The sequence below is a fragment of the Drosophila eugracilis genome, unplaced genomic scaffold, assembly GCF_018153835.1.
Source record: "Drosophila eugracilis isolate 14026-0451.02 unplaced genomic scaffold, ASM1815383v1 contig_1765, whole genome shotgun sequence".
Taxonomy (NCBI): Eukaryota; Metazoa; Arthropoda; class Insecta; order Diptera; family Drosophilidae; genus Drosophila; species Drosophila eugracilis.
This window is the reverse complement of record NW_024572605.1, coordinates 2488512-2516285: the sequence shown is the minus strand read 5'-3', so window position 1 is coordinate 2516285 and position 27774 is coordinate 2488512. Positions and strand designations below refer to the sequence as shown.

General features: G+C 41.0%; 4 protein-coding genes across 9 annotated transcripts; 2 read left to right on the top strand and 2 right to left on the bottom strand.

The window, feature by feature from the left end:
- The first annotated feature begins 2410 nt into the window (after positions 1-2410).
- LOC108109142 (trehalase) lies at positions 2411-14281 on the top strand. Of its 4 annotated transcripts, none has more exons than XM_017217542.2 (7): positions 2411-2767; positions 10690-10879; positions 10943-11821; positions 11953-12351; positions 12410-12554; positions 13410-13482; positions 13929-14280. In XM_017217542.2, the coding sequence occupies exons 1-7, from the start codon at positions 2754-2756 to the stop codon at positions 13945-13947; spliced, it is 1719 nt and encodes a 572-aa protein (XP_017073031.1). In that variant the 5' UTR covers positions 2411-2753; the 3' UTR covers positions 13948-14280. The 4 variants fall into 4 exon arrangements, 3 of the variants coding, with proteins under 3 accessions (XP_017073031.1, XP_017073029.1, XP_017073030.1); XM_017217540.2 differs by lacking the exon at positions 2411-2767 and adding an exon at positions 9818-10132 and having other exon boundaries at positions 13929-14281; XR_001772504.2 differs by lacking the exons at positions 2411-2767; positions 13929-14280 and adding exons at positions 9819-10132; positions 13552-13894 and having other exon boundaries at positions 12410-13043; positions 13410-13487.
- On the bottom strand, positions 13978-16628 carry LOC108109141 (rab GTPase-binding effector protein 1). Its single transcript, XM_017217539.2, has 6 exons — positions 16483-16628; positions 15875-16422; positions 15034-15818; positions 14835-14970; positions 14660-14776; positions 13978-14598 (listed from the first exon to the last, which is right to left on the bottom strand). Exons 1-6 carry the CDS (start codon positions 16535-16537, stop codon positions 14293-14295), a joined length of 1947 nt encoding a protein of 648 aa, XP_017073028.2. The 5' UTR covers positions 16538-16628; the 3' UTR covers positions 13978-14292.
- Positions 16629-17651: 1023 nt separating this feature from the next.
- Positions 17652-27555, top strand: LOC108109184 (potassium channel subfamily K member 4). Of its 3 annotated transcripts, none has more exons than XM_017217616.2 (4): positions 17652-18511; positions 19210-19298; positions 19360-19516; positions 26303-27555. In XM_017217616.2, the coding sequence occupies exons 1-4, from the start codon at positions 18091-18093 to the stop codon at positions 27325-27327; spliced, it is 1692 nt and encodes a 563-aa protein (XP_017073105.1). In that variant the 5' UTR covers positions 17652-18090; the 3' UTR covers positions 27328-27555. The 3 variants fall into 3 exon arrangements, with proteins under 3 accessions (XP_017073105.1, XP_017073104.1, XP_017073103.2); XM_017217615.2 differs by having other exon boundaries at positions 19174-19298; XM_017217614.2 differs by lacking the exons at positions 17652-18511; positions 19210-19298; positions 19360-19516 and adding exons at positions 23813-25879; positions 25943-26100.
- LOC108109185 (probable H/ACA ribonucleoprotein complex subunit 1) lies at positions 21956-23267 on the bottom strand. The gene is made up of 3 exons (XM_017217617.2): positions 23013-23267; positions 22315-22704; positions 21956-22259 (listed from the first exon to the last, which is right to left on the bottom strand). Exons 1-3 carry the CDS (start codon positions 23197-23199, stop codon positions 22123-22125), a joined length of 714 nt encoding a protein of 237 aa, XP_017073106.1. The 5' UTR covers positions 23200-23267; the 3' UTR covers positions 21956-22122.
- Positions 27556-27774: the final 219 nt, after the last annotated feature.

Below are 27774 nucleotides of genomic sequence, written 5' to 3'. Positions count from 1 at the left end.
TGGTGTCAATAGATCATATTCTAAAAGGGCTTTGAGTTTCAGTAGCTTTGATGCATTGCACTTAAAAATAGAAAACAATGGCTGCCAAAAATTAGAAAAACTTAAGTTCTTTAGTTAAGGCTATCCCCATAAGTGCTATTAAGTTACTTAAATTATTAAGTATGAGTATTATGTGGATGTCAAAAGCGGCTTTCATGCCTTTTTTTCAGTTAAATCTAATTGCAAGTGTAAATTTGTGAGTGAAAACGTGAATATTTACGATATCTAGTGAGTAAATGGCAAATCCATTAAGTATTTCATCATCTATATCTAATCTTTCAGTTAGTTTTTAACCAGTATGCACTTCTCTCGTTGACGAGCCCCCGAAATGTATACTGCGCAGATAAGATGGCAAAACAGGTTAACTATGTTTACACTTTCCCATTTAGTTTTATTGTTCAGTTTGCGTAACATTAGTGACCTCTGGAATGCCGGGCCATCAGCGTGCTTGCCATTCAATTAAAAGATATTTTCATTCGTGAAATAAATTAACTCGATTCAATTAACATTTCCGCTGCCCACTTTGGCGACATTTCCAAAGGCAAGTGTAAATCTGGATGAGTTTACTCAATTGGATCCAATTGGGTCTCAGTACCAGCCTCTGACCGCTGGATTTTCTCGAAAGTGTCAACAGCCAATTGAGCTTTAAGTGGGCTAGGGCAATCAACTTGGCATTAACCCTATAAGGAAATTACTGATTTACAGTTTTTGATAATAAAAAAAGGTCACAGCTTAGGGGTTCTTGAGAATAAATGTTAATTCAAAGAGCAACTTAAAGGAGTCTATAGTTTTAAAAAGCACATCCAATTCACTGATAAGATAGGGTTAACTAGTATGCAGATGAGATCTGTCAGTTGGCGAAAGGAAAAGTGAAAATGCGAGCAACGATAACGTCAGACCAACTTATCGCGTATACGCCCTGTGTGACCACGTAAATGATGAATAATTCTTATGAAATCGTTCAACGGGCCCACAACAAAATCAGCTGAAACATAAAAATAAACGGAAATGATTTTGTATGTGTGTTTGTGCCTGACGAGCCCCCATACTTATGAGCCCCTGCTCAAGCACTAGTCTGTATTTTTCGATAACATGTCTGTGAAATGTTAAAAAAACCCGTTTGACTTTGCTCTCTCAATCTAAAAAAACAGCTAAAGGGAAAAATACGATCGTGATTGGCCACTTATTTCCGATTGATTTGACTTCGGGAGCCTTTGATATTTATATTTAACTTGTGAATAACACAACTCCCGCCCGATAATGGAGTTGTTGGCCTGTTGTTCCAATAAGTAATGCTTATCTTTTATCTCTCTTCTGCCTGTGTATGCAAGCAGATGTACATATGAATATGTGGTTATGTGTGCTCGAGTGGTTGCCCAAAGGTCACAGCCGAAGGTCGTTGGTATTTCGAGACGAAAACGTGCTGTTGTTTAGACGAAACTTGGCAATCTCTAAAGGTAGAGTCTGTAGACTGGCATAATTTTCGGAACCGGTTTGTCTGGCGAAAACACATTAAAAGGGAGGCAGAAAGTAAGATATCCGATAATTGGCAAGGGCACCTTGGGAACGACTAAATATGCGACAAACATATCCATTAAACGAATCTATGTTAGGTTCCTAAACATTTTGTTTTGCTCTGTCGTGCTTTTTGCTGTCAACACGTCACTTTTGCAGTGCAGTTGCAAATTGCATCAGGTGAAAAAGAGAGAGGTGCGAGTAAGTGGGAGGGGGGAAAGTGTGGACAAAGTTCGCAAAATGAGGAAGTGTGCGTGTGCAGAGAGCGAGAGAGTGAAGAGTAGAGGTACCGGTTGACGCACGTCACAGTAAAAACGATCTGGCAAAATTCCCTCTCCCAGAAATACAGTACTGATGTTTGCGTGAGGGGACTTTTATCATAGCAAGAGAGACCGCAAAAGCAAAGAGCGCGCGGGTCGCTCTCGAACTTTTTCTCTCGAGCACGTTCGCCAACAGCTGTCTACACTGAAAAAGACTGATACATTCTAAAGACAAGATTTGATATTGTACTTCTGTCATAAAATATTCGCCTTGAACCATAATTTAACATTAACTTCGTGTATGAATGAAATCAACTGAGTATGGATAATATTATCAAGGAATATTTAATTTGCTTTTCAGACTTACATTTATGATTCAGGGTTTATTCGCCATTATTAAAACGAAATATCGCAAGTTTTTTAAGAGAGCCTCAACTCTCAAAGTAAATTGTACATTTTTCAAAATTTTGTTCGATGAGTCGAGTTTGCCGTTACATTTCTGTTTGCTTACCCCGTTAGCCTCCCAGTGCATGTATATCTCGACGATAAATTCAATCCGGTCGCTCTTTGTGTGGTTGTTACCCAAGTTTCAGACGTGAGATCCAGAGCGCGGAAAAGCGTGAAATTCGCTGAGCGAAAACTATTTAATAGCCGTAGGCTGCACGGCCGTGGTTAGTCTCGTGGCGCTGCTCAAAGGCAAAAGAACAAACGTTGATAACAACATAAAGAACGGCAGTGATCGAACTGAGTGATAAATGCAAACAACGCATATTGAAGTGATAAACAAGTGGCAGAAATAAACAAACCATTTTAGCTAAATTAAAATCTGTGCTAGCCGCCCGCAACTTTGCGAGAATCTCAAACTATATCGCGACATCTGGAACTCACAGTGCTTGTCGCACCATCGCCACTCCAGCAAATTCCTCGAGCAATCACAAAATGAACGGAAACGGGTGAGTTTATTTAAATAGTTTCGATCGATTGCAACGGCACTCGTGTGTTGCATAAGTCTCGTCTGCAGAATGCGCTCAGCACTTGCCAACTTAGGACATCTGTTGTCTAGCTACCCGCTTTCACTTTCCTGCCCACCAGATAGCTGGCAAATGTCTCGTTAAAGTGCCAAATATACATACATATATATATATAGCCGCATATAGTAAATAGTTTTATTTTAGACACCGCTATTTTGCCATTTTGTGCCAATGCCACTGTTTTATTCGGTTTTGTTTTCTTTTATCTCTTCTCACGCACGCTTACGTTTGCAAATCTGCCGGCGAGCCAAAATATAATTTTGTTTTATCTTCAAAAAAGTGTTGCTGCAATTTGTATTAGCGCTTTGATATTTGAATTTTGTTTCTAACAGAGCTCGTAGAATTATGTCACGTATCAGATTTTCATACTATATATTGTTATATGGGAAACATTTTTAACGAAGGAAGGAATATTTCATTTCTATACTTTGTTAGTAAAGAGCTAAAGGCGAATAGAAATCCGTTAATCAAGAGGTAAAGCTTATATTAAATACACATTTAACTACGTTTATCCATCTGGTTCTATTTATCACTACGTTGATTTTGAGTATATAGCAAATATATCTAATTAATAAACATTTAAATATATATTATAAGGGCATACAAACTCCGCCTTCTCATTAGCACCTCGTAAATTTTTGCCTTTTGTTTTCCTTTTTTTTTGTGTTCACAAGTGCTGCTGTTTTCAAAGCGCGTAAAATATCTGTTATGGCTAGTATAGTTTCCAAAGTCTTAACTATTCAGAAAATTGAAAAACAATTAATAAAAATGTATGATGTTTCGTGTCAAAATTTAAATATACATAGGCATTGCAAATGCAGTTAAAATACTTTAACAAGTAGCTCTAGCAGTTGAGCACGTGTGTCGCTTTAAGTCACATACGACCTCGTTCCGCTGCACCTTTTAAAATTTTAGAGGGCAACAATTGCAATAGAAAAGTATTCAGGAAAGAGCAACTATATGATGATTAGTGAGAACCCAAGGCCAAACTTACCGGTACAAGAAGTCCGATTATTACAATGCGTTATCAGTGCCCGTGTAGTCTTATCAATAAATGTTAACGAGCCCCTCCTATTGATTACGGCCATTATCTATCAGCTGCTTAGTCTTTATTTGTTGCATACTTGCAGGACAGCGAAAATGTATTGCATACTTGTTGGGTCATGTTACCGCGTATAGAACGTTTCGCTTAACTATCGAATAAGTAGTAACTATAAATGTAGAATGTTTTACGTTGGACGTAGGGGTAATATATTTTATTTATAATAAGAAAGAAATTATTAAAAAAGATAAACAAATATCATTTTAAGCAGCAGCTTATGTTATAAACTATAAGGTCATAGATTGATTTATTAAAATTATATTTGGGAAAATTCAAATCTAGTTATCCAATTTTCCCTTTCTATGCCGACGTAACCAACATGTAAGATTACAAAAAACTTCTATTTATTAATTTCTTTGTCAAATAAATTCCAGTTAAGTAGGGAAAAAGAAATCAATCAAATCAATTTACTTGCTCTAATTTAAATATACTGTGGTTTTGACCTGGAAATAACCAGAGACTGCCATAAATAATTAGCATTTCCAGAAACTCTATTTATTTATGTTTGTAAAAACCGCAACTTATTCTAAGTACACCGATAGATAGCTATTAGCACTAACATTTCGCTTTCATATTCAACCAAATGCTAAACACTTTTAACTTGGTATTATTTAATATATATTTTACCATTTGTTGTTTGTCACGAACTTAGCTCAGATCATTATGGATCAGATCAGTTTTCCGTTTAGCGCTGCTTCGCGATTGGTTGTAGGTGTGTCCATGTCGTATACGTAATAAGGAACAGGTTAACCCGTTAAGATCTAATTGCAACCAGCTGTTGAGCAACAGAGACAGTCACGTTTATAGACCTCTCAGAGAGGTTTTCTGAGAATATGCGAAATATGCGAATTAATCCATTATCTGTCACTTTTCTTATCAACTTAAAATATAACAGGCAGACCGACAAGGCATCATTGATAGAACGATCCCCTCTCGTACAGTTTTTATTCTGAACTAAGTATAATCACAGCTTGTCATGCATAACATCAAGTGTCTGTCCCGAATTCCCCTCATCCACAGTCTCCATTGTTCCTTGAAGAAATCAAATCAGTGTGTGATTAGAAGATTCACCAATCATCGCAGACTCAGGTGAGGCAAGTTTGTCTGAGACTGATTAAAGGGCTGCAATTGCTAGAGCACGTAGGAAGTCGGATATGGCTATTTTAAGGGGACCATAAGAGTTAGATGATCTTGTCTAACAACAACCGCAAAACCATTTTTTAGACACCCTTCTATCCAATGTAAAATATTGTTATTTTTATGATATTATAAATTATTATTATTATTAAGATGTTAACTTACTCATGAATTACTTTTAGTCATCATTACGTTATTGAAAGATTTAGTGAAAATAAACTGAGCAGAATGAATGTTTTCACATAGAAACCGACGTAATTTTTTTATGAAGTTCGCTTTATAAATAAGTATTTATTGATCATCTCTTTAGTTGGACAACTCAGAAACAAAACTCATGGAGTTTCTGACCAGTCACAAAAATAAGAAAAATCCTGATGATTTTAAAAATCTCTTTTCATACATATAAAACTTGCAAATTGGAAATCATTATAATTTTATTACCTTATCAATGGTTCTACTTTCACAACAGAAATCATTAATAAATATTAAAAACAACTGTGAGATATCATAGCTTTAATTCGTTCAACAGTCAATTCCTGCCTATCACATTACTCTATAATCTATTTTCCAAATCAAAAGTGATTTATATTCGTTTTTGCAAGCGATCGTAATTTTTGTGATAAATAACAGGGTCTTAAATACGATGTCAGTTCGCTTTTGGGGGATTCTATCTTATCGCCATACTTTAAGATTTTATTAAATCAGGGTAAAGTATTTACGATTTCCTTGCCTAGCTAAATAGTAACTAAAAAATGGTTTCCTTACAAACGATGCAAAAAAGTGATTACCAAATACATAATTCTTCTTAACTGGCTGTCAATCAATCAGTTTAGAAATATGACAATTTCCGCAGCAATAAATATTATTTATTAGCAATTTCATCTAAAAAGGCAAACAGAGAGGAGGTGACTTCTTTCTCCATAGGGACTACTTGGTAACTCTGTTCCGTTCTGGTCAGATCTTTGCAAAAATCTTATTTAAATTTAAATCTCCGGCACTTGGCTGGAGGCAGTCGGATCGTTGCCTTCAAACGCTCAACATCGGCGAGGTGCTGTCGAGCAGTGTTTTTGATTAGAACCGAGAGTATATATAATCCGGGCATATATAGTAATCAGGTGCACAATAGAGATAGTGAGCGAGTTATAAAAACTCGTACTCAGCTCAGCGAATTGCCAATAATAAAAGTGTGTGAAATGCGAAAACGAACTAGAGTTTAATTTGAAATTATGAAAAAAAATTAAACAAAATAAAACAATTGTAATTTAGTGAATTTAAATTGGCATGGCCAGGCATTCCCAGGCCGCTGAAAAACAGAAACCGCGAGCTCAATATACACAAGCAATTAAATTATAATTTTCAATACAAATTGTTGTGGTTGCTGACATTTTCCCTGATATTTTCTGATATTTTCCCTGAGCTTAATCGTGTTGCAAACGTCGAGCAGCGTTATTTTTACTCACCGACCTGCGGTGTCAGTGATCTGTGGTCCGCGGGTACTTAACATTTAATATGGAATGACTGACAGAGATCTTCCACTGAATAAAATATAAGCGGTTGCCTAGCATCTTCTCTTTTTACAGTGCCAAATCTTCCTCTTTTTTTTGAGAAATTAATGGCTTATAATTAATAAATATTATAAATTTCAAATAAAAAGCTGATCCAGACAGACTGGAAGATGCACTTGCTGCTGTTAAACCTGTTCTACCGATATCAATATCAATATCAATTTTGCTGTATTTTTTGTTAGTTCAAGAAAACGTGTACTTAAAGGCTCTGACTTTAGCAAAGTTATCAGTTACTTATCAGTTTCCCTGAACTTGTCCAAAACAAGTTTACTGCACTATTGTATGTGAGAGAGTAAAAATGGTTCTTAGGCTTGAAGAGCTTGGAGGTGATAAAGAACGTCGAATGGCGCAGTACTTCAAATATCAAACATCTTATAGAGGATCCATTCAAGATCTCTTTTCCACATCAATGCAATACAATTTTTCCTTGATAAGGAATATTTAAGTAATCTTTGAGATTAAGTTCAATGTCTTGGATTCTATAAGTAATCGTAATTCCAGATCAATGCAATAAACAATGCTCTTGATAATGAATACTTCAGTAATCTTTCTGATTAGTTTAATTCCTTGAATGTTTTCAGATAAACCTTAATTGTCCACTCTAGATAACAAATTGGTGCTGAAGTGGTTTATTATGTTACTAGGTCAAAAAGTTCTTATTGAATTAAGATTCTTCTTGAGGATTTGATTATTAATCTTTAGTTACGCTCTAGCCTCTCGTCAGAATGCGTTTTTCGCTAACTGCAAACCTTTTTACGATTCAATAACCTTTCGAAGGTCTTTGTATCGGTATTTGAACCGTTAATCAAAGCAAAACGCACAAATCTAAAACAAGTTAATTCAGCCTGATGCAGGCTTCTTAATGACATTACCAGTTTTTGTGTGTGTTTCTTCGTTTTCCTCTCGGATTTAAACATGTCACACTGAACGTATCAGGTATTTGTTTGAAATTTTTGGCTTAGCCATCAAACGGACCGTGCTTTATTATATAGCTAGTTGAGCGATTAACTTAAACGGCAATTATACGAGCGCGTTGAATGCCCCACATAATGATTAACATTGTCCTTGAATGATTTTGGCAAAGTTTTGTTTTTGAGCGGAGTTCAAAAATCCGAGTCTAAAAAGTTTTGTCCATTGTACTCGGACAAAGACGTCACCTGAGGCACTTATCGCCTCCACCGATGACGACAATGGCGCTATAAAATAAGAAATATATAAATAAATCGTTTTATAAAGTCACTAGCAAACATAATAACCCAGATGAATGGTGAGAGTGTGAACGGCCATTCAAGAAGTTTAATTATTTTGTTCACGCGCTTTAAAATGTGCTTAAACAATAGTTATTCCATAGTTCTGATATCATCTTTAGGGGGTGTCTTGTTGCATTTTTATGATTTATATGGAATTTAAGTCGGAATTGTCTGATTTCTGTGTTATGCGGAATCGGAAGTCCCCTTCAGGGGGAACTCAAAACATTCGAATTCAATCTATAACTATTTGAATATGCCCTACACGTAGCTCAATACAGCTGTTGTGCCTGCTATTTGTCATCAACGGTTATCAAAAGTATTGTCAAAAACATAAAAAAACCCTTACAAATATTTGTTTAGTATGTAGATTGCTAGTGGGGCGGAAAAAGTAAACAATAGTTCAAGTTGAAGGAAGTTTGTCTGGAAGAGCTGTAGTTAGTTAGACAATCTATGATCTGTAATAGATCCGATTGGATTAACTTTTAAATGCTGAATCGCTTTGCTAATGGAATCATAAAATGTTAACAGCTAGTGACGTGTTAAATCATCGATTTAGTCGCACCTGCTAGCTGCTGTCGTCACAGTGAGGCATAACAATAGGGTTCTCGGGGTATCGTTCTCTTTCTGGTTCTCATCCCCGTAGATCTCGATTCAAATTGCACAATTGTTCCGTTTATTTGGATCCCCTTTGTTTCCCAAGCCATAGATGCTTCAGCTGCTGTTATATCATAGGATTGCGATGACACCCGGTTTGAGTAATTCATCATCCACTAAATGTTCCATAAGACACATATGTTGTGCAATATCTCGTTTGTTTGGATCTTTACTGGTATTTAATGAATGAGTTAATGTATAGAGAGGTCTTTAGTCCCAGCATATAACCATCTTTCTGCGCATTAACTTATATCCATATGTTAATCTCTCAAAGGCAATCCTTATTCAGCAAATCAGTTCAATTAAGACTCGTTAGTTCCACAGTACGTAAAGCAACATTCGTGCGAAACGTCGCAATTCCGGTCCATTATTTGGGGCCATACACGTGTCACTAACACATAACCCACTCTAATTATAGACTTGGAAATTTATGATAAAGTGGAACTTGATGGATATAAATAAACCGCAGTCGAATGTCACTTCTGCCTTCGGTGACCTCAAATCTGAGCTCCTTAGTGCAATGCAAATCAGTGAGATATCGGGCTAAGCTCGTTAAATTTCTGGATTACATGAATTCCAACGAAATTTAGCACAGCTGTTATCATAAGTGGAGCATTGCCTATTAGCATTAAAACTAGGCCTAAAATCCCCAAAATTAGTTGTTATCAGAAATACCTTGGCATTACAGTGGGACCTTCTCGCACGAAACAAGGCAAATGTAGCAATAAATATGTTAAGAGTGATAATCCATCATATGATGCGGGTGATATAGTTATGGATATAAATATTTCAAGGCTCAGAAGAATTAAAATTCATAAGCCAGTTAGCCAGCCATATGCGAATTATATGGGTGTGCTAAAAACCCAATCGAATGCCCTTTGGCACACTGGGAAACTCTATGCAATTAGACTAGTAGTTTAAGTAGATACTAGACTAGAACGATCTGCTAGGAGATGAATGACTATAGGTATAGGTGGTAAGTTCACGAGACTTGCAGCAGGTGAACCCGACAGATACGTTTGTGGCCACTTTAAAGATTTTATAAATAGACTGAACGCGCCCCCAAAGCGCGACCGTCGATCGAACAACCCAACCAACCAAACAACCAACCCCACTCCGCCCCATCCGATGACTTGGCTCCAGATATCACCTTGCCCCGCCCGACAATCGTTCGTTTGCCGATCGCGGCTCGTCGTACACTCCGTCGTATTCGTAGATTAATTTAGTTTTATAAAAATGGAATCGAGCGGAACAGTTAGAAGTATTCTTGCGCTGGTTGTGCTTGTGTTCAGATCGATCTCAGATTCAGGGATCGCGAGCATATCCTGTACGCGAAAGGATATATCTCAGCAACTCAACAATTTGTATTGTCATCCGCGCAGATTGAAAAACAATTTCATTAGCCGTGAAAATAAAGTGAAAATATGTTCAAGCTATCAGCCATAGCCCTGCTCCTTGTGAGCTGGAGTTGCCTAGCAGCTGTGTCACAGGCGAAGTCCTTTGGTTCTCCCGATCTCGGCACAGATGATAACAATGCCATTGCCACCGATGAGGAAACAGTGGATCCCTTTGCAAGTTGGTAAGTTTTCCGATGACTTCCGGACTCTGATCTCCCAGCAATGGCCGGGTCTGAGACATTACCAAGCTTTCAGCTTGAGTGGTTTCCTTTCCCGGTGCCATAAACGTGACGTGTTGGTTATTCGTGCATTAGCTTTAGTCGTATCTGATCGAGAGATACAATTCATCGATGCTTTGGACAGGTGTTCACTTAACCAGCACCACCTGGATGGATACTCTGGCTGGAGCGGTTTTATATCCATTTAACTCGAGAGTTATTTGCACTAATTAGTGCCGTCACTGTGTGTACTATACTATATGGGAATGGGAATGGGAATAAGCGATTTTTATGCTATCTGGCTTACGTAAGCCTCATCCGGGATTTTTCGGTGCAGGCTGGGCAAACAAAACGTGAATTGAGAATAAAATTTAAAATAGGAAAAGCCACATAGCTTATAAATACTTTTAAGCCTTTTTTCATTTGTTTTGTCTTTTTATAAAGTGCACATTTTGAGATAAGAGAAAAGGAAGTCGGTTATGTGGAGGAAGTGATTAAATTGCAATATTTGTATTTTCCAGTGAAATCTATTGCGAGGGCGAGCTACTGCACACCATTCAAACTGCTCAACCCAAACTTTTCGCGGACTCCAAAACGTTCGTGGACATGAAACTGAATAATTCGCCTGATAAGACCCTCGCGGATTTTAAGGCAATGATGGAGGCGAAAAACCAGACGCCCAGCAATGAAGATCTCAAAAACTTTGTGGATGTAAGTGAATTTGGATTCAGACTATCCACTGGCAGAGAGTAAGGATTATTTCCCGTTTTGTAGGAATACTTTAGCCCCAAGGGCACCGAGCTGGAGGAGTGGACGCCCACGGACTGGACGGAGAATCCCAGTTTCCTGGATCTGATTTCGGATCCGGACCTAAAGCAGTGGGGCGTGGAACTGAATAACATTTGGAAGATCCTGGGCCGCAAAATGAAGGACGACGTACTGAAAAATCCTCAGTACTACTCAATCATACCCGTCCCCAATCCCGTGATCATTCCCGGAGGTCGCTTCATCGAGTTCTACTATTGGGACTCCTACTGGATCATCAGGGGACTCCTTTACAGCCAAATGTATACCACCGCCCGCGGCATGATTGAGAACTTCCTGTCCATTGTGAATCGGTTTGGTTTCATTCCGAACGGCGGACGAGTTTACTACCACGGTCGCTCCCAGCCACCACTTCTAACCGGAATGGTCAAGTCATACGTAGACTTCACCAACGATGACAAGTTCGCAATCGATGCTCTGGAGGAATTGGAGCACGAGTTCGAGTTCTTTACGAACAACCACAATGTCACAGTGAAAAATCACAGTCTGTGCGTTTACCGTGACTCGTCGTCAGGTCCGAGGCCAGAATCCTATAGAGAGGATGTGGAAACCGGTGAAACATTCTCTACTAATGAGGCCAGGGAACTTCATTACAGTGAGCTCAAGGCAGCAGCCGAGTCTGGAATGGACTTTAGCTCCCGATGGTTCATCTCAGAGGATGGCACCAACGATGGAAATCTGACCAACCTGAGTACCAGCCTAATTGTGCCTGTTGACCTGAATGCCTATCTGTACTGGAACGCCAAGATAATTGCTGAGTTCCACTCAAAGGCTGGAAACACTAAGAAGGTGACCGAGTACGAGACTAAAGCTGAAAAGTTCCTACTGGTAAGAAACATTAGATAAATATTCTAAAACAAACTATGATGCATGCATACAGCTTTCCAAGAAACACTCATAAGCTCAAAATTATTTAGTTTTCATAATGGTGACTTACCCTAATACTTCTCTCATTACAGGGCATCAAGGAAGTGCTGTGGAACGAGGAGGCCGGTGTCTGGCTCGACTACGATATGAAGAACGAGAAACCACGTGATTACTTTGTGCCCACCAATCTCTCCCCGCTGTGGGTGAAGGCCTTCAACATTTCTGAGTCCGAAAAGATCTCGGCTTCAGTTATGGCCTACATCGAAAAGCATAAGCTGGACACATTCCCTGGCGGAGTTCCCAACACATTAAGCTACACCAATGAGCAGTGGGATGCGCCCAATGTATGGGCTCCGATGCAGTACATCCTGGTTGAGGGTTTGAACAACCTCAACACTCCCGAGGCCAAGAATATGTCCAAGAAGTGGGCCACCAGATGGGTGAAGTCAAACTTCGCGGCCTTCAGTAAAGACAGGCATATGTACGAGAAGGTAAGCTTAAAGTGGCCATTTGGTATTCAATATGTTTATGGCGTCGTCTAATTTTCAGTACAACGCTGATCAATTCGGTGTCGGAGGCGGCGGTGGCGAGTACGAGGTGCAGACGGGATTCGGATGGTCCAACGGTGTGATCATCGAGTGGTTGAGCAAGCACGGGCGCGATATTTCAACCGGTGGATCCGGTGGCGCAGCAGGTGAAGAGCCGCAGTAAAATGAATCTGTAGCCAGGCCAGAACACTATTCATCAGACATCATCGTCAGCATCATCACAGGCTCAAAGCCAAAGCTTTTTCGAAATTGTATTTAGATATTTGTACATTATAAGCATCCATACAGAAGCGCTCATCAAACTGCTCATCCTTAGGCTAAGCAAATGCTCTATCTCTCTCCGCAATATCTATAACTATAAAAGCCGCTGTCTATAAACTAAATCTGTACCGCGAACCATCAAATTCCCGAGCCAAGCACTACGAACCACAGCACCACAGTCACAGTTACAGCACCGCCAGGAATCAGGATACGATGCCCGCAATCCATCTCAGTACTGTCTGTTGTCCATGTATTCCACGTTCACGTCCAGTCCACGTTTGCACATTCGTGTGACTTGTCCAAATTCAAGCAAAAATCTTAAAGAACATTAACTGTCTTAAAGTCGGCCGAGCAATCAAGTTGCGGATTCACGAGTAAGTGTCCAATTGGGTCATTCATATTTGGTTGATTTGTGTTTGTGAATGTGAAGGCAATGTTTAGTGTAACCACCCAGCACCAGATCCAGAACACACCACCTGTAACAGACTGATCCATGGTATTTGTCCCTCAAATATTACCCATATAGACTACCTACCGGCTATAAAACCTAACCAATTATTCAACCCTGGCTTATCTAGCATGCATATATAAGAAGAAGCTAAAAGGATACTGATAAATTACTCTACTAACCCTCTTAAGAAATGTATAAAACACAACTCTCGGCTAGCAGTTTCCTAAGCTTTCAGCTTTCCATTAATATCAATGTGTACTGACCAGAATATTTATTTCTCCCAAACTAGCTTCTCGTGTGATGAGCATTGTGAGCGTGGCAGCCGTGACCATAGTAGCACTGATAGCAGGCCGCGTTCTATGGTGAGGTAAGGGGAATCAGTTCTCCCTAGACAGGCTAATTGTTTTCTAATTATTCTATCTCTTCCGCAGACACTATGTGCCAAACAACCTGTAATTGCTTCCCAAGTAATGTGATTCCCCGAGTGTGTGTGTGTGTGATGTCTGTAGTTGTTTACGTTTTTCGTTGAATGCGGAGATTGCAGTATTAGATTATTATTTGGTAGTTGAAGTGAGAGTTGTACATACTGAATTTATATGGGCATGCCCGACATTGTTATTACGTTTTAATACCTAGCGAATATCTATACCAATCCTAGCTCCTCGCAACCAAATGAAGACACAAATACAATTGTTAACAATAATTTACAAACTCTGCTTAGTATTTTTAAATAAACAACAACACAAACTATATGTTGCATGATGTGACATTAAACGCACAGTTTATTTAATAAATTCCTTTCTTACAGGCAAAATTGGTTCAAGTAAAGATGTGTGGCGACAAACAACAAACATTACTTGTTTTTTATTTTTATATTTGCTTTGAGTTCAATTTAATTATGAAAACTAACCTAGGACAAAAGCTAACATAGACAACTCATCGCTTACGGTATTTAGAGCACAATGAAGGTACGGAAAAATCGAAAAAAGGACATCGGCAAATGGAAAGGGGATAAGGCCGCAACCTAGTGCGGCGTTGGAAAGGTTTTACCTCGAATCGTAATCATAATATCGGAGCATAGAAACAGAGCAATAGAGTTCAAGGACATACCAACTAATCGTAATCGTAGTTCACACTTAATACACAATAACTTGGGCTTGGAGCCCGACTGCCTAGTTGGACTGCTGCTGTTGCTGGCCCTGCTGTTGCTGCGGCGGCTGTCCCTGACTGAAGTAGGGAGCAGTGTTTGGAGTGAGCAGCGTGTGACAGATATCACAGACTCGGGCCACTCGCTTCCGTGGCCCCGATGGCACCGTTTTTGTTAGACACTTATCGCAGTAGATGTGGCCGCAGTGCCGGCAATGGATCTTGCGCACCATGACCGTGAAATAGGCGTTGCACGTGGGACAATTGTTTACATCATCGTCGTCCTGCCAGCGCACCTCTGTATCGGCATGCCGCAGCTCCTCCAACGACATCTATGGCAAAAAATAATGTAAATATTTAAGTGAATAAACCATATTTTTATATCGCACTCACCTGAAGAGTTTGAGATAGTTTAACGAAATCTTTCTGAACCGTCTCCATAGTAGACAGTTCCTCCTGTAACGTTTTTATTTTCGTCTTGTAGTCGGAATTTGTCTTCGCGTACTTCTCCTGTAAAGGTATCAACTAGCTGTCGAGTGTTCTTCGATAGCCAAAGATCTGTACTTACATTGGCCTCTTGCAGTTCAATGATCTCAACGCGGCACTCGGATAGCTGCTTATTAAGCTCAGCCTCTTTGCGCTCCAGTTGGGTTTTGGTCGTCTCGTAAGCCTGTACCGTAACCAAGTGCTCCGTTACTCTGTCCCTAGAAATTCAATTCAAGTTTAAGCCACAGTTTACATTCCATTCAACCAAGGGTAGTACTCACTGCAGTGACTTAATATCTAGTTGCATTTTGCGCTTGTAAGCTCGTCGTTCGTTGTTGCTCTCCTCCAACTGAGCTCGCAAGATCTGTATCTCATCTTCAGTGCTTGTGCACTTCTGTCGCTCGTACTCACTGCTGACGCGTGCTTGGATCAACTCGCTTTGCTGTCGCAGCATTAGTTCCTGCAGTTCGACGACCGTGTTTGGCAGGTTTATATACTGGTTGTCGATCTCCTCGGACGTGGCCAAATATCGGCCGGAGAGAAAGTCGTTATCCGCCTGCAACGTCTCCAGCTGCTTGTTAACCCTCTCCCGGTCGTCAGTGACACGCTGGATCTGCTTGATGACCTCGTCCTTGGTCTCGAGAAACTTTTGCTGCATGTCCAGCAGACGCTGCTCGTTGGTTTTGGCCTGATCGCGCAGGCTTTGTACTTCACTTTTGTGGGCCTCCCGCTTTTCTTGCCACTGGTCCTCCAGGTCCTTTCGGAGCGCCGCCTCCTTGGCCAGGGTCTCTCGGGATTCCACCAGTTGCTTTTGTAGAAGATCAACTTGCTTCTGTTGCTTGCTTATATGCGCATTTAGCTCGTCAGCCTTTTTCTCCGCCGTGCTGCAGGAGTCACAAGAACCCTCCGCCACGTCCATGGATGTGGACTTGTGCAGGGAAGATTCGTCGGTCGCTGACTTAGACTGCAATTGCTCGTCTTGTTCGCGCAGCTTGACCTTAAGGGCCTTCATTTCTTCTTGCAGCTGCTCGACGATGGAGTGCATCATCTCCGCTTCCTCCGCAGCCTGTAAAGTAATTATGTTTGGTATGCCACTAAATGATAAATGTAGGAAAAACATACGTATTGCTTGCCATTGCCCTTGCTCGATGCTCGTGTGTCATCCTCCTGCTGAAAGCTACTGTTTAGTGAGTCGGTTCCCAGCTTACGCACGGAGCCCAGAGTCTTCTTAACCTGATTGAGCACTTGGGGCGCAATTCCGACGGATGACTCAGCTTGCGGTTGCGGAACCAGCGTCTGGGTTTGCTGGTGAATCTGTTGATACTTTGTCAGCTCAAGCCTGAGGCGTTCCAGCTCGCTTTTGTAGTGGGCGGACTCCTCGATGGTGTCCTGTACTAACTGCTGCAGCGAGGAGATTTCCTCCTGCGCCTTGAGGTCCTTTAACTGCAATTCGTTCTCCGACTTCAAGTCTGCCACCATCAGATGGGTTTTCAACTCGTCCAGCTCTGCCTGGAGCTTTTGGCGCTCTTGCGTGCTCTGAGTGACCTCCGCCTCCTTCTGCATATACAGCTCCCGCATCTTCGCCCGCTGTGTGTTGAACTCGTTCTGCATTTTGCGCATCTCGTTCTGCAGGTAACTGAGTTTTTGCTTGCTGGTCGCGTCATCCTCACCTGCCGATAATGCTTTGGGTTAGTTTACGATTGGATGTGGAGCCTAACCGGCTGTCTTACCATTGGCCAGTTCCGTGGAATCTCTGGCATCTGATCGGGTCTCGTTTTCTTCCATTCTCTATATTGTACGATGGCCAATTTAATAGTTTATATGTACATATGTCAGGAGTAGCACTTAGAACACTTCGGAGCGCTTTACAACACTGTATTCCACGGAGTGTGACCATTCTCGAACGGAAATACCTGTTTGAATACCGATAGCTTTTAATTTTATGAAAATTTAAATGTTATTGAACGTTTTTAAACGTGTTTTGAAATATGTGTACAATGTAAATGTAAATATTTTAAGAAAAAAGAGGGTCCCGTAGGCAACTATCCTTTTTAGTTGTTTTTTTAATATGCAACTCTTGCCGCATAAGCTTTGAATAATTTTAGTGTAAGGATCTATTAAATTTAATTTCTCAAAGAACCGTTCAAGATTTGATTTAAAATTAAATAGCAATTTATGGCAATTTTAGCATTATATATTTTTTTAAAAACTTTACTGAAAATGTTTTTGCCTACATATGTATATTATAATATTATAAGGTTTTTCTAAGTATGTTACTTCTTTATCGTTATTTTTTTAAATGGCTTGGTTAAAACTGGTTAACTGGTTAACAACTGGTTTCCAGTTTTAAGATTCCTAAATCTGCAAAATGGGAGAAACATAAATTACAATATTCTTATCAGCAGCTAAAAACAAAACATTATACCATACATAGAAATATACAAATCTCTTTTAATCAATCAGAAGATATGTATGGATGTACACTCTTCGATTTAAGAATTTCCTAGAAAGTGCTTCACCACTTGTGTGTAAGCCAAATGACAACGGCAAAGTCAATTAGACACAGTTCTACAGAAAGGTAAATGACTGCCGGACACGAATGACTAATACCGTCCGTTGTCTTAATTTTATGCAAATTATTAAGCGCCAGAAAGCGAAAATAAAGCTTCAATCCCATAAATTATGAGAGGGAAAATGCCTCATTCATTAGTGCCAGACGAAGCAAATGAGAAAACATATTTAAAAATAACAACAAACTTTTTAAGATAAGGGAACTACGCGTTGACCAGAACAAAACTCGATTTAAGAAGTACAGCATCCACTGATGCCGCGACCCCAACACATAATTATAAAACAATCAGCTTGCACGCTGAGATCAGTATCAGTTGGGTTTCCTCGATGGACCCGTGAGCTCATGACTGTCGATGTCGTCATAGTCGGCAGCCGGAGATTCGTGGCCGATACAAATACTACTGAATTCCCAGCGACAGCGACACACAACACAGCACCGATGTTGGCCAAAACATTTTGCTTCAGTTCAGTTCGCATTGGATTCAAGAACGAGGCGGTCGGAAGCGGGAAGAAACAGCTAGCATCGGAAAATACGGGGAGAAATAAATACGCGGCGCCTTGGAATCGCGACGGCATTTCTACTTATAAACTTAAAAATAATACAAATATATAAGTAAACATATATGTGAACGGAACTTGAATAATGAAGATTAAGTGTCAAATGTTTTGAGTTCTTGTAGTCAGCAGTTGAAGATAAAAGAGGCCCAATCAAAGGCCTTATAGAAATATAGTTATTCCAAGATTTTGAAATAGAAGAAACCTCGACAATGTCACAGGCACAAAGCATTACGCCCATTCCGAGCACTCCGCCGCCCTCTCGCAGAGCCAATCGTCCACCAAGGATCAATATCCACAATCTGACCGGCGGATCGGCGATGAGTCAATCATCTATGCCACCAAGTGCCCAGCCACCATACACCGCTCAAACCAACTACACGGGCAATGGGACCCAGGGTCCCTACTGGCCACCCATGGCAAATCCCTTCGGGTCCGGGAACTTCATGACCAAGGGTTACGAGGGATTCCTGGATCTCACAAAGACGGGTATGAGCTTTGGCGAGAAGTTCACCTTCGGCATGTACAACAAGCTTAGCAAATTGTCGCGCCGTTGGTTCACCCACATCTTCCTGATCATCATTCTGGCGCTCTACAACGTGGGTGGAGCGCTCCTGTTTAAGGCCATCGAAGGTGAGTACCATAGCCTTGCAGGTTCTCTTGAGCAATCCCTCTTATCAACAGCAGATAAGTTGTTTTATTGGCCCCTCCCCTAGACAAGTTCATTAGGTTACCCAAAAGAAAAAGAAAAGATATCCGGACAGAGAAGTGCAACAGACGACTTTGTTTGCTTATCAAGCTCTTCGGCAATTGTTTGGAAAATAGTAAACAGTTCAGTTCCCAGCCATTCAAATAAATACACCTGCCGAATGTGTGCGCTGTATTGTAATCGTAAAAACATGCCCCATCAATTTGGCAGACGACTGATTCAGTATCCATTCAGTATCCGTGGAACACTCGAATCTCATAGGTACACATACGAGTATATGTATAGATGAATCGCGGCTGCGAGGGGAATAATGTGTCGTATAAACAACCAAGACGTCCAGTTGCAGATGATTAACGAGCGGATGGAGGAGTCCCGGAATGGAGGCTTCTCCCTCGCCTAGTTATTGTGATTGGAAAAGCTTTCAATTCCAAATTCAATTTGCCAGCAAAATCACCTTGATTTATTGCGCTAAGCTTCAAGCATTAAATGCAAATCTGCTGGCAGCTTTCCAATTTCACTTGATTAAGACGCAACCTTGATCCGAATCCTCTCCAAATCCTTCCAATACCAATTTCCCCTCTTTAAGAAAACTTTGAACCACCACAAACTCAACCAATATCAGTCCGACAGGCCGAGCACGAAAAAGCGCAGCTGCAGAATCAACAGAAACTTTTCTTCGATGACATGCGTAGTATTGCCACCAACACAACGGTAAGAGTGCTCAATTTATATGTAATATCAAACATAATCTATAATTTTGTGGTACCTACAGTTGAAGGGTGTAAAATTCGACGCTGAAGTTCTGAAAATATTAAACAAATACTCATCGCCGGTCGAATCGCTACTGAGAGATCAAATGGAGAAGAAGCCGGATCCCTGGTCCTTTTGGGACGCCATGGTCTATGCAGCCACCATTTATACAACCATAGGTGAGTGGAGCTCTAGTTTTCGTAACATTGGGAGTGCAAAGACTCCCACGCAGATTAGATATATGTTTTCTCGGGACGCAAGACCGTCTATTTATGTTTATGCTTCTTCATTATTAAGCCAACAAAATATGTGACACGAAAGATGGAAATAGTTTCGAATATTTTTGCGATCGTCGGCATTTGGGAGATAAAAAATTTGTGTCTCTTCTCGAGCAGACAGTTATAGTTATGAGATGCTCTCAAGAGACGTCGGCATTCTTTGGAATACTGTCACTGTTCTTAATTGAGTCTTATAAATAACTCACCAAACACTCTTACACCTTATACCAAAATTTTCACCGAATTTTCTCTTTACACGTTCTTAATCAAATTTGTTTTTAATTTCACTTTTAATTTGCAAAAGACTTTTCTCGGCCATAAACATGCCATGAAAATGCAAATGATTTCGACCGAACAAATATGTGCGGTAAATTCATATTTTAAATTATTGTTCTTTCTTAGGAAATTATGTTTCATATTCATTGTGTGGTTAGTTAATGATTTGATAGCCACTTTTATTCGATTGACTTGTTTTTTGGATTTGTACCGAATTTTATCTTTCGCCAGACGACTTTTTAAACTTTCAGCAAGATAAATGAGAAAATGGAAGGCGTATTTCTAGTAAAATAAATTATTTTCGTGCGTCGCCACTTTTGACAAGTTTCCAAACGGAAAGTAAGAGATAAATTCAAATAAATCCTCGAGTGTGGAAAACTTTGCACCCACATCAACAGAAAAGCAATTAACACAAATTGCCAAATTATTGCCGCAACACGACGACAGAATTTGCTACTTTAAACGGGTGCCGTGTAAACAGAATTGCAAATTGTGCTTTTCGAGTGCATTTAATATAATCAAGTTGTCAAAATTGGCACAAGTATAAACAAAACATTCGGTTGAGAAGCACTTCTCATTTATGATCTAGTATTTGATTTGAAATCGAGAGTCTTCAGTATGACTCAGTTGAGAATCGATGTCTACTATACTTAGTACTTACCTATTTTTAGGCCCTTAATGTCACAGAAATATTATCTAATTCAACCATGACACAATGAAATATTCAAAAAATGTGTCTCGTCAATTGCCTATGAAATTGTTATATATTTTGTCTCCTGAATGACCACTAATAATGTAAGGATTTTATAATAAAGTTTTTATTAGTTTATGTGGAGAGTAAACACAAAATTGAACAGATCAATAAACCGGAAAACACTTTATAATTCCCCAAGAAAAATCAATATTCGCTGTCTATCATAAAACTGTTGCTGCTGCGATTAAAATAACGCTTAGTGAAACCATTCTACGGGCGATTGGAGGCAAAGGCCGACAATTTTATAAAAATGGTGCATGCCCAAATGGAAAACAAATCTCGAAGGCAATTCGGAAATGTTGAATGAAATTGCCAAGAATAAACAAACACAAAATCGCAACGAAATTCCATAAAAGCGAATACGATCCGTCATCAACGTTTCGGTGGAGAAATGGGAGGGGCTGGACCATCCGACATTTCGCGGGGCGGGAAGATTTAAAGGGGTTCCGGAAAGTATCTGATGAAAATTTAACAAAACATTTAATTTATATGAAAATTGGAAGTGGAGAAATGCTCTATGCTAACAATGACGTCAGCGGGGATAAAGATAAAATACGAGAGGGCAAAAACAAATTATTTTTAATTTTTGGCAAATATAATTCCATAAATATTTTTTTCATTTCGAGAACAGCTGCAAATTTAACAAATTATATGCACGAATCGAACAGCTAGTGGAAAGCGGAAGGAAACCCCCATGCCAAACAGTATTGGGCATTTTAAACAAACCTCGAAGAATTCATAAAATTTCAAGGGAATTCGGATGAGTGTGATGCTACTATAAATCTGATACATTATTATTCCCTAAAACCTAGGTGTTTCGAACTTCCCACAACTTCACAAATCATTCATCCATTATCTATTTTTCATTATGTTGTTGCTGGAGGTGTATTAATCCAATCGGACGAGTCTAACACATTGAAGACAATCCGACAAACTTGTACAAACTGTAAATAAATCATGTTTTAGTTCGTTTTCATAAAGTTATATTTCAATATAACAATTCGTTAAAGGCCCATCAATACAAATTACCATTGTACGAAATTATCTCACACTCTTTCTGTCTAAAAATATTTATGATACTCTGTATTTCGTCCTAAGCACTATCTCTTTAAAAACGGGAATAGTCTTGACATCAATTGCTAATTAATTTGTTGTCTTAAATGATAAACAACTCAATTATTGGGATGTACCATAAAAATTAAGTTTAATTAACTTCTTGTGCGGCAGTTTAAGTTTTCTTTAATGATCAAGTTTACCCAAGACCATAACTTTGTACACATTTTCCCTGTCTGTTTCATCAGATAAGCAAGTTTACATTTTTAATATATTTATTTTAGAAGCAATTAAGGTAAAATATTCGATTGGTTGGTCAGCGAATAATACCCAAAAGTGCCTTGGCTTAAAAACTATTTGGACATGTACAATAATTTGATTGTACATTTCTTTAAATGTTTTGATGCGGGTCAGATACTGAAAATTACCATCGCCCCCGGCCACCTCCACCTCCTCCTCTTCCTTTGTTGAAGCCACCACCGCCACCGCCGCCTCCGCCTCCTCTACCTCTGTTAAATCCGCCGCCACCGCCTCCACCTCGTCCGCCACCACCTCGGCCACCTGTTGAGAATAAGAGTTAGAACATCTTCAGTAGACATAAATATTAGAATATTACCTCCTCCACGACCACCGCCGCTTCGGTTTCCGAAACCACCTCCGCCACCGCCGCCGCCTCCACCGCGGTTATTCGTAAAGGCCTTTTTCGCTCCTTTCGGTTGTGGAGGTTTTGGTAGAAACCTGGCAATTGGCAGTAACTTTCCAGGGTCGATATACAATTTCTGGTCTGGTTTAAAGCTGTTTGCATAGACATTATCCGACAGTTTGATGGACACGCTGTAATCCCGAACGGTTCCAAAGATTTCGTCAATTTTGCCTACTTGTTCCTTGTTTTCGAGGAAAATTGGCGCGTTGAAATATGGGACATCCTGGATCCCAACCTTGCACACGAGGTCATTTTGGCATGAGTAAACGTAGTTTCCTAGAGGTATAACTCGCTCCGGAGGTCCTATAGTAGAAGATAAATAACCATTAGATAAAGTGGAAAAAAGATTTGGCAATTTGCCTGACCGTCAAAATAGAGTATATTTTAGAAAAACACTTCCAGTTGGGGTTTATTAATATAACCCTACATACTTCTATAGATGGGGGGGCACAATATATGTAAACAACGTGGTTTTTTAGATGTACAGATATGTACAGCCATATGTATTAATATTTAAATTAAATGAAAGCGGTTTATATGACAAACGAAATGGAACGAACTTAAGAAACTCCTTTGTGGAATTAATGGAAATACTCATTCCATCAACATACCATTATCAAAAGCTCCTCGGCCGCCACCACGTCCACCTCCTCCTCTGCCGAATCCTCCGCCTCCGCCGCCGTTGGATCTGAAGTTATTACCTCCACCTCCACGTCCTCCACCACCACCACGACCTCCGCCGCCTCCTCCAAATCCTCTGCCGCCTCCGCCGCCGCCACGAGGTTTACCAAATCCCATTTTAAAATATTATTAAAATTGAACACAAAAACACGTGCGCGTTCCGATCAACCAAAATATTTAGAGACGGGACAAATTGAAATTTTTAATCGATAAGTCGATGACTTATACCATGTGTTTTAGTATATTCGGTGTATGATATTTTTATGGTCACAATTACCCAAACTGGCGGGCGTTTTTAAAAAATATTACGTATACGATTTGTCAACGGTGTCTAAAATACATTCTACTGTAAAAGTATTCTATGGTTAATGTAGAGTTGACATTTATGATTTAATTAAACATTTATAATAGAAAGGAATTTCACTTTTGGAGTTTGATAATTATTTTTGTTTAGATGCGAGGTTTCTTACGAAACAGACAATTCATATAGAATGCATCGGATAAAACTAAGAACTAACTCAGTAAACAAAGCGACGAGCACAGAATTAATCGTACTTGTTTTAGAAATTAAACAATCTATAAACAAGATAATATCTTTCTCATCATCGTATGCATCTTATATACATATGCATGAGAACAGCTGTTGAGACATCTGCCAAAAATATAGAAAACCAAAATGAAATTTGAAAAATGAATTTTCTCGGCACTCTCAGCAGTGTGATGCCAGCCGTGGTCGAGTCAGCGAGCAATAAAAACTAAATCTATTCGATCGCGTCGAGTTCTACGAGGTCTATAGAAACAGATATATAAATTCATACATATATATAATTGCGGTTGTCAAATACATAAATAATTTAGAAAAACTACGAAACTATTTGGTGGCAAGCGTTTGAGGAGGAACTGCAAAATATAGTTAGAGAACAGCCAATAGGAATTTGCAATTAAAAGTGATATAATTACCCAGAGGCATATTTTCATATGTGGAATATGAACGCCTCGTTGGGCAGTTAAAAATAGATGGCTAGAACACGAGCACAAAGATAGATCGAGAAAGTAGCACACGACTGCGGCTGGACATGATGGAGCAGCCAGTGGACCCCAGACAGCAACAGCGTCATCGAAGACGTTTGGGACGTAGCCACCGGGAGCCGACTCCCGTCACCGCAGATGTCCTTCTCCAGGACGACGCGAGTCCTGACCCCTTTCCGGATCCCTCGCCCCAAATGATTCGCATGCAAATAAGACCTCCAGGCACTTTGTCCGCCCACGAGAGCAAGATACTAAGAAAGCGGGACAAGAGCTTTGCCAGCTCCTCAGCTCGAAGTCAGTCGCAGCCGCGAGAGGCAGAGAAACTCAGTAGTCCGGATGCCAATCACCTCATTAAACACCGTAGTCTCTCCTCCCCGCGCAACAAGGAGGAGTCCAGTGAGAGCGAGCTAACCACTGGAAGCAGCAGCCAGCAACAGAGACGAATCCCTAATCTTGGTCAGACTCAGGATACGCTAACCCGGCTAGAGCAGAACCTGCAGCGGTTCGAGGACGAACGAAGGCGATTCGAAGCTGAGAAGAGACTCTTTGAACGTGAAAAGCGGGAGCACAAGATGCGTCACCGTCAGCAGCTGGACCACGAGGAGAGGAAACGCCTCCTGCAGAGCTACCGCAAGCTAAGTGATCGCATCCAGCTGCCGCAGGACGAGGAGGAGCGCCGTCGTCTCATTCATAGCCTACGGCTTCAGCGGCATGAGGCACCCAAGACTCGTGGTAGAAATCGAAGTAGCGGATACGAAGAATCCTCAACCCAATTCAGCTCCTCCGATGCTGAGGCAGTGGAGGAGATTCCTACGAGATCACGAGCCCCTAATATTCCCCAAGGCTTTGTAGCTGCTCCTATTCGCGGTGCTCCACCACCACCGCCATCGGCACCTCCAAAACCACCGGAAAGGCTATCTGTTAGCCGTAACAATTCCCTGTCGCCAGTAAGACCCCAACGACGATCTAAGACTCCAGAACAGCGGGAGCAGATCATTCGGAAGCACGAGTACGTGGAGGTAGGTGAGTCCAGGAGCGAGGTGATAAAGCCAAAAATCACAGAGGCGGAACAGCAATCGGAGCTAATGCAAAAGTACATGGAGGCAGCCGAGCGGGCGGCAAAGGCTGAAGCTGCTCTGGCAGAGCAAATCCTCACGGCAGAGGGAGTGCGTCGCAGTCACAGCTTGAGGATGGTTGACAAGGAAGAGAAACCTCAAAAGCGGAGTTCCAGTTTGGAGCGGCCCCTTAGGGCTAAGAGATCGGGCAGCCTGGAAAGAACAGCTCAGGAGCCTCAAGTCCCAGAAATAGCTGTCGACAATAAACCTGGCCCAGGTGCTGAATCAGGAGCTGAAGTATCCTTGGTACAAGAGCAATCCACCATAAAAACTGAACAAAAGCCAGGCTTCTTGCAACGCATAAAAAATCTCTTCAGGCGGAAGAAGAAGGTCAAAAGCGAAGATACCACCGATCTAATCACAGAAGTACTGCCAGAGAAGTTGGCCTCCAGGGCTTTTCTGTATCACCTCAGCCTGGAAGCCCGGCATGAATGGAAACGCCTCAAGCTGGATTATCCCCAGCAGGTTAAGGAGCTGTGTCAGCTGCGCAACAAGTGCATTGCCTACCTCATCTGCTTGACCATGCTGTTGGGCTTCGGAGGACTCATGTTCCGGTACACGGAAGGGGCTTCTGAGAATATATACAAATGCGAGGTGCGCAAGGTCAAGCGGGACTTCATCGAGAAACTGTGGGATGTCAGCCACAACATGAGGTAGGGCCAATGTTAGGGCTTAGTGGAACGGTTTGGTGAGTCATCCATTTGTATCTTTGCCAGAGAGGAAGACTGGAAGTCTCTAGCACGCCAGAAGTTGCGCAATTTCGAAGATGAATTAAATAACCTGGCCGAGTTGGGGTTAAGACGTTATCCAGGTCAAAAGTCATGGAACTTTGTCAATTGCTTTATCTTCTGTTGGACCGTCATCACAACCATAGGTAACAGATCTAATGGGTCCATTCGAAAGTCAGGATTATTATTTACATTAAATGTCGAATATTATACTTTTTTAAAAGTTATTAAGTAAGCTATAAAAACAGTGGAAAAACCACAATTTCTTTATTATTAATTAACCAAAATAATAATAATTTTCTTCCTTGAACTATTTATAAACATCATCTTCCTTCATCTCCTCCATAGGATACGGTCACATCACTCCAAAGACGGACCTCGGACGATCGCTGACCATCGTATACGCCATCATCGGTATCCCAATGTTTCTGATCGTGCTTGCCGATCTGGGAAAACTCTTCACGCGCTGCGTCAAGTTCCTGTGGGCATATGTGAGACGGGTGTATTACACCCGATCCTGTCGAAGAATCCGAAAGCAGCAGCAGTTCCGGGACGCAATGACCGGCTTTAACACGGTCTACGACATGGCCATTCGGCGACCGAGCATGTTTTTCGGCAAGTCAAGTGTGGACCAAGAGGACGAGTCGGGGGCGGATGCCGAGGCTGGAAGAACCTCGCTAGGAACCTCGCATCCGGAGACGCCCACGTCGCCCTATCCAGAGACTTTTGAGGTGGACGATGAATTCAACCTGCCCGTATCGGTGGCGTCTCTCCTGCTCATATCGTACATCCTTCTGGGAACATTCGGCTTTAAGCTTGTGGAGACAGAGTGGAGAACCCTGGACGCCTTTTACTACGTGTTCATCTCGATGTCGACCATTGGTTTCGGCGACCTTGTGCCTGGCAATGCCTTCTACGTGATGGCCAGCATGATCTACCTGATATTTGGCTTGGCCCTGACCTCCATGTTCATCAATGTGGTTCAGATAAAGCTGAGTGATCACTTTAAAACGGCCAGCGCGAAAGTGGGCGCTACCATCGGCATGAACATGGCCAGTGAGTTTGGGGATGAGGGTGGCTCGCAGGTGAAGACTCCCTCGGAGATGGCCTCGGTGCACGGTTCGCGGCTGGACAGAATCGAGGAGGATGGACAAGAGGCCTCTCAGCCACCGCTCACCTCCATCCTACGGCCACCGCGGCCTCTGTCTCCTACGCTCAACGGAGGAGGATTGGAGGCCAATGGTGGTAGAGGTGGAGATGGAGAAGAAGATGTGAGTCCGCCGCCCCTGCTACCCAGACGTCAGGTTTCTGTGGATCCCCAGCCGCCGGCGGAGGGGGAGAACAAGAAGAAGAAGAAACACAGGTTCTTCTAAAAATCTTAGATGACTCTTTCGGAAAGAATGTCTCCCCGTGAGCGTCATAACCTGACAACGTTAACTAGTAAGGAACCTCATAAATGACAAGGCAATTGCAAGCGAATTTACCAGGACGCTGTTCTGAGAGAAAATCTATTTTCATTTATTTGTTATTTAATTTTACTTATCATCATCGTAGGCTAAGACTAATGTTAATGAAATAAAACAAGCGAGTTGACAACGCAACTGAAAAAATAATCTTTATGGGGGAAGTTTTATAATAAGAAGAGGGGAAATGATTAGAAGCTGATAATAGGTCTCAATTACATTCCCTTGGGGCTACATAGGCTTTTTCATTTAATCTGATCTAACTGGATTTTCGAATTCTAATTAATGAAACTTCGATTTAATTAGTTTTATTTATTTTCTGGGCTTCTGCTAGTCGGCGGATTGAGCCAAATCCGA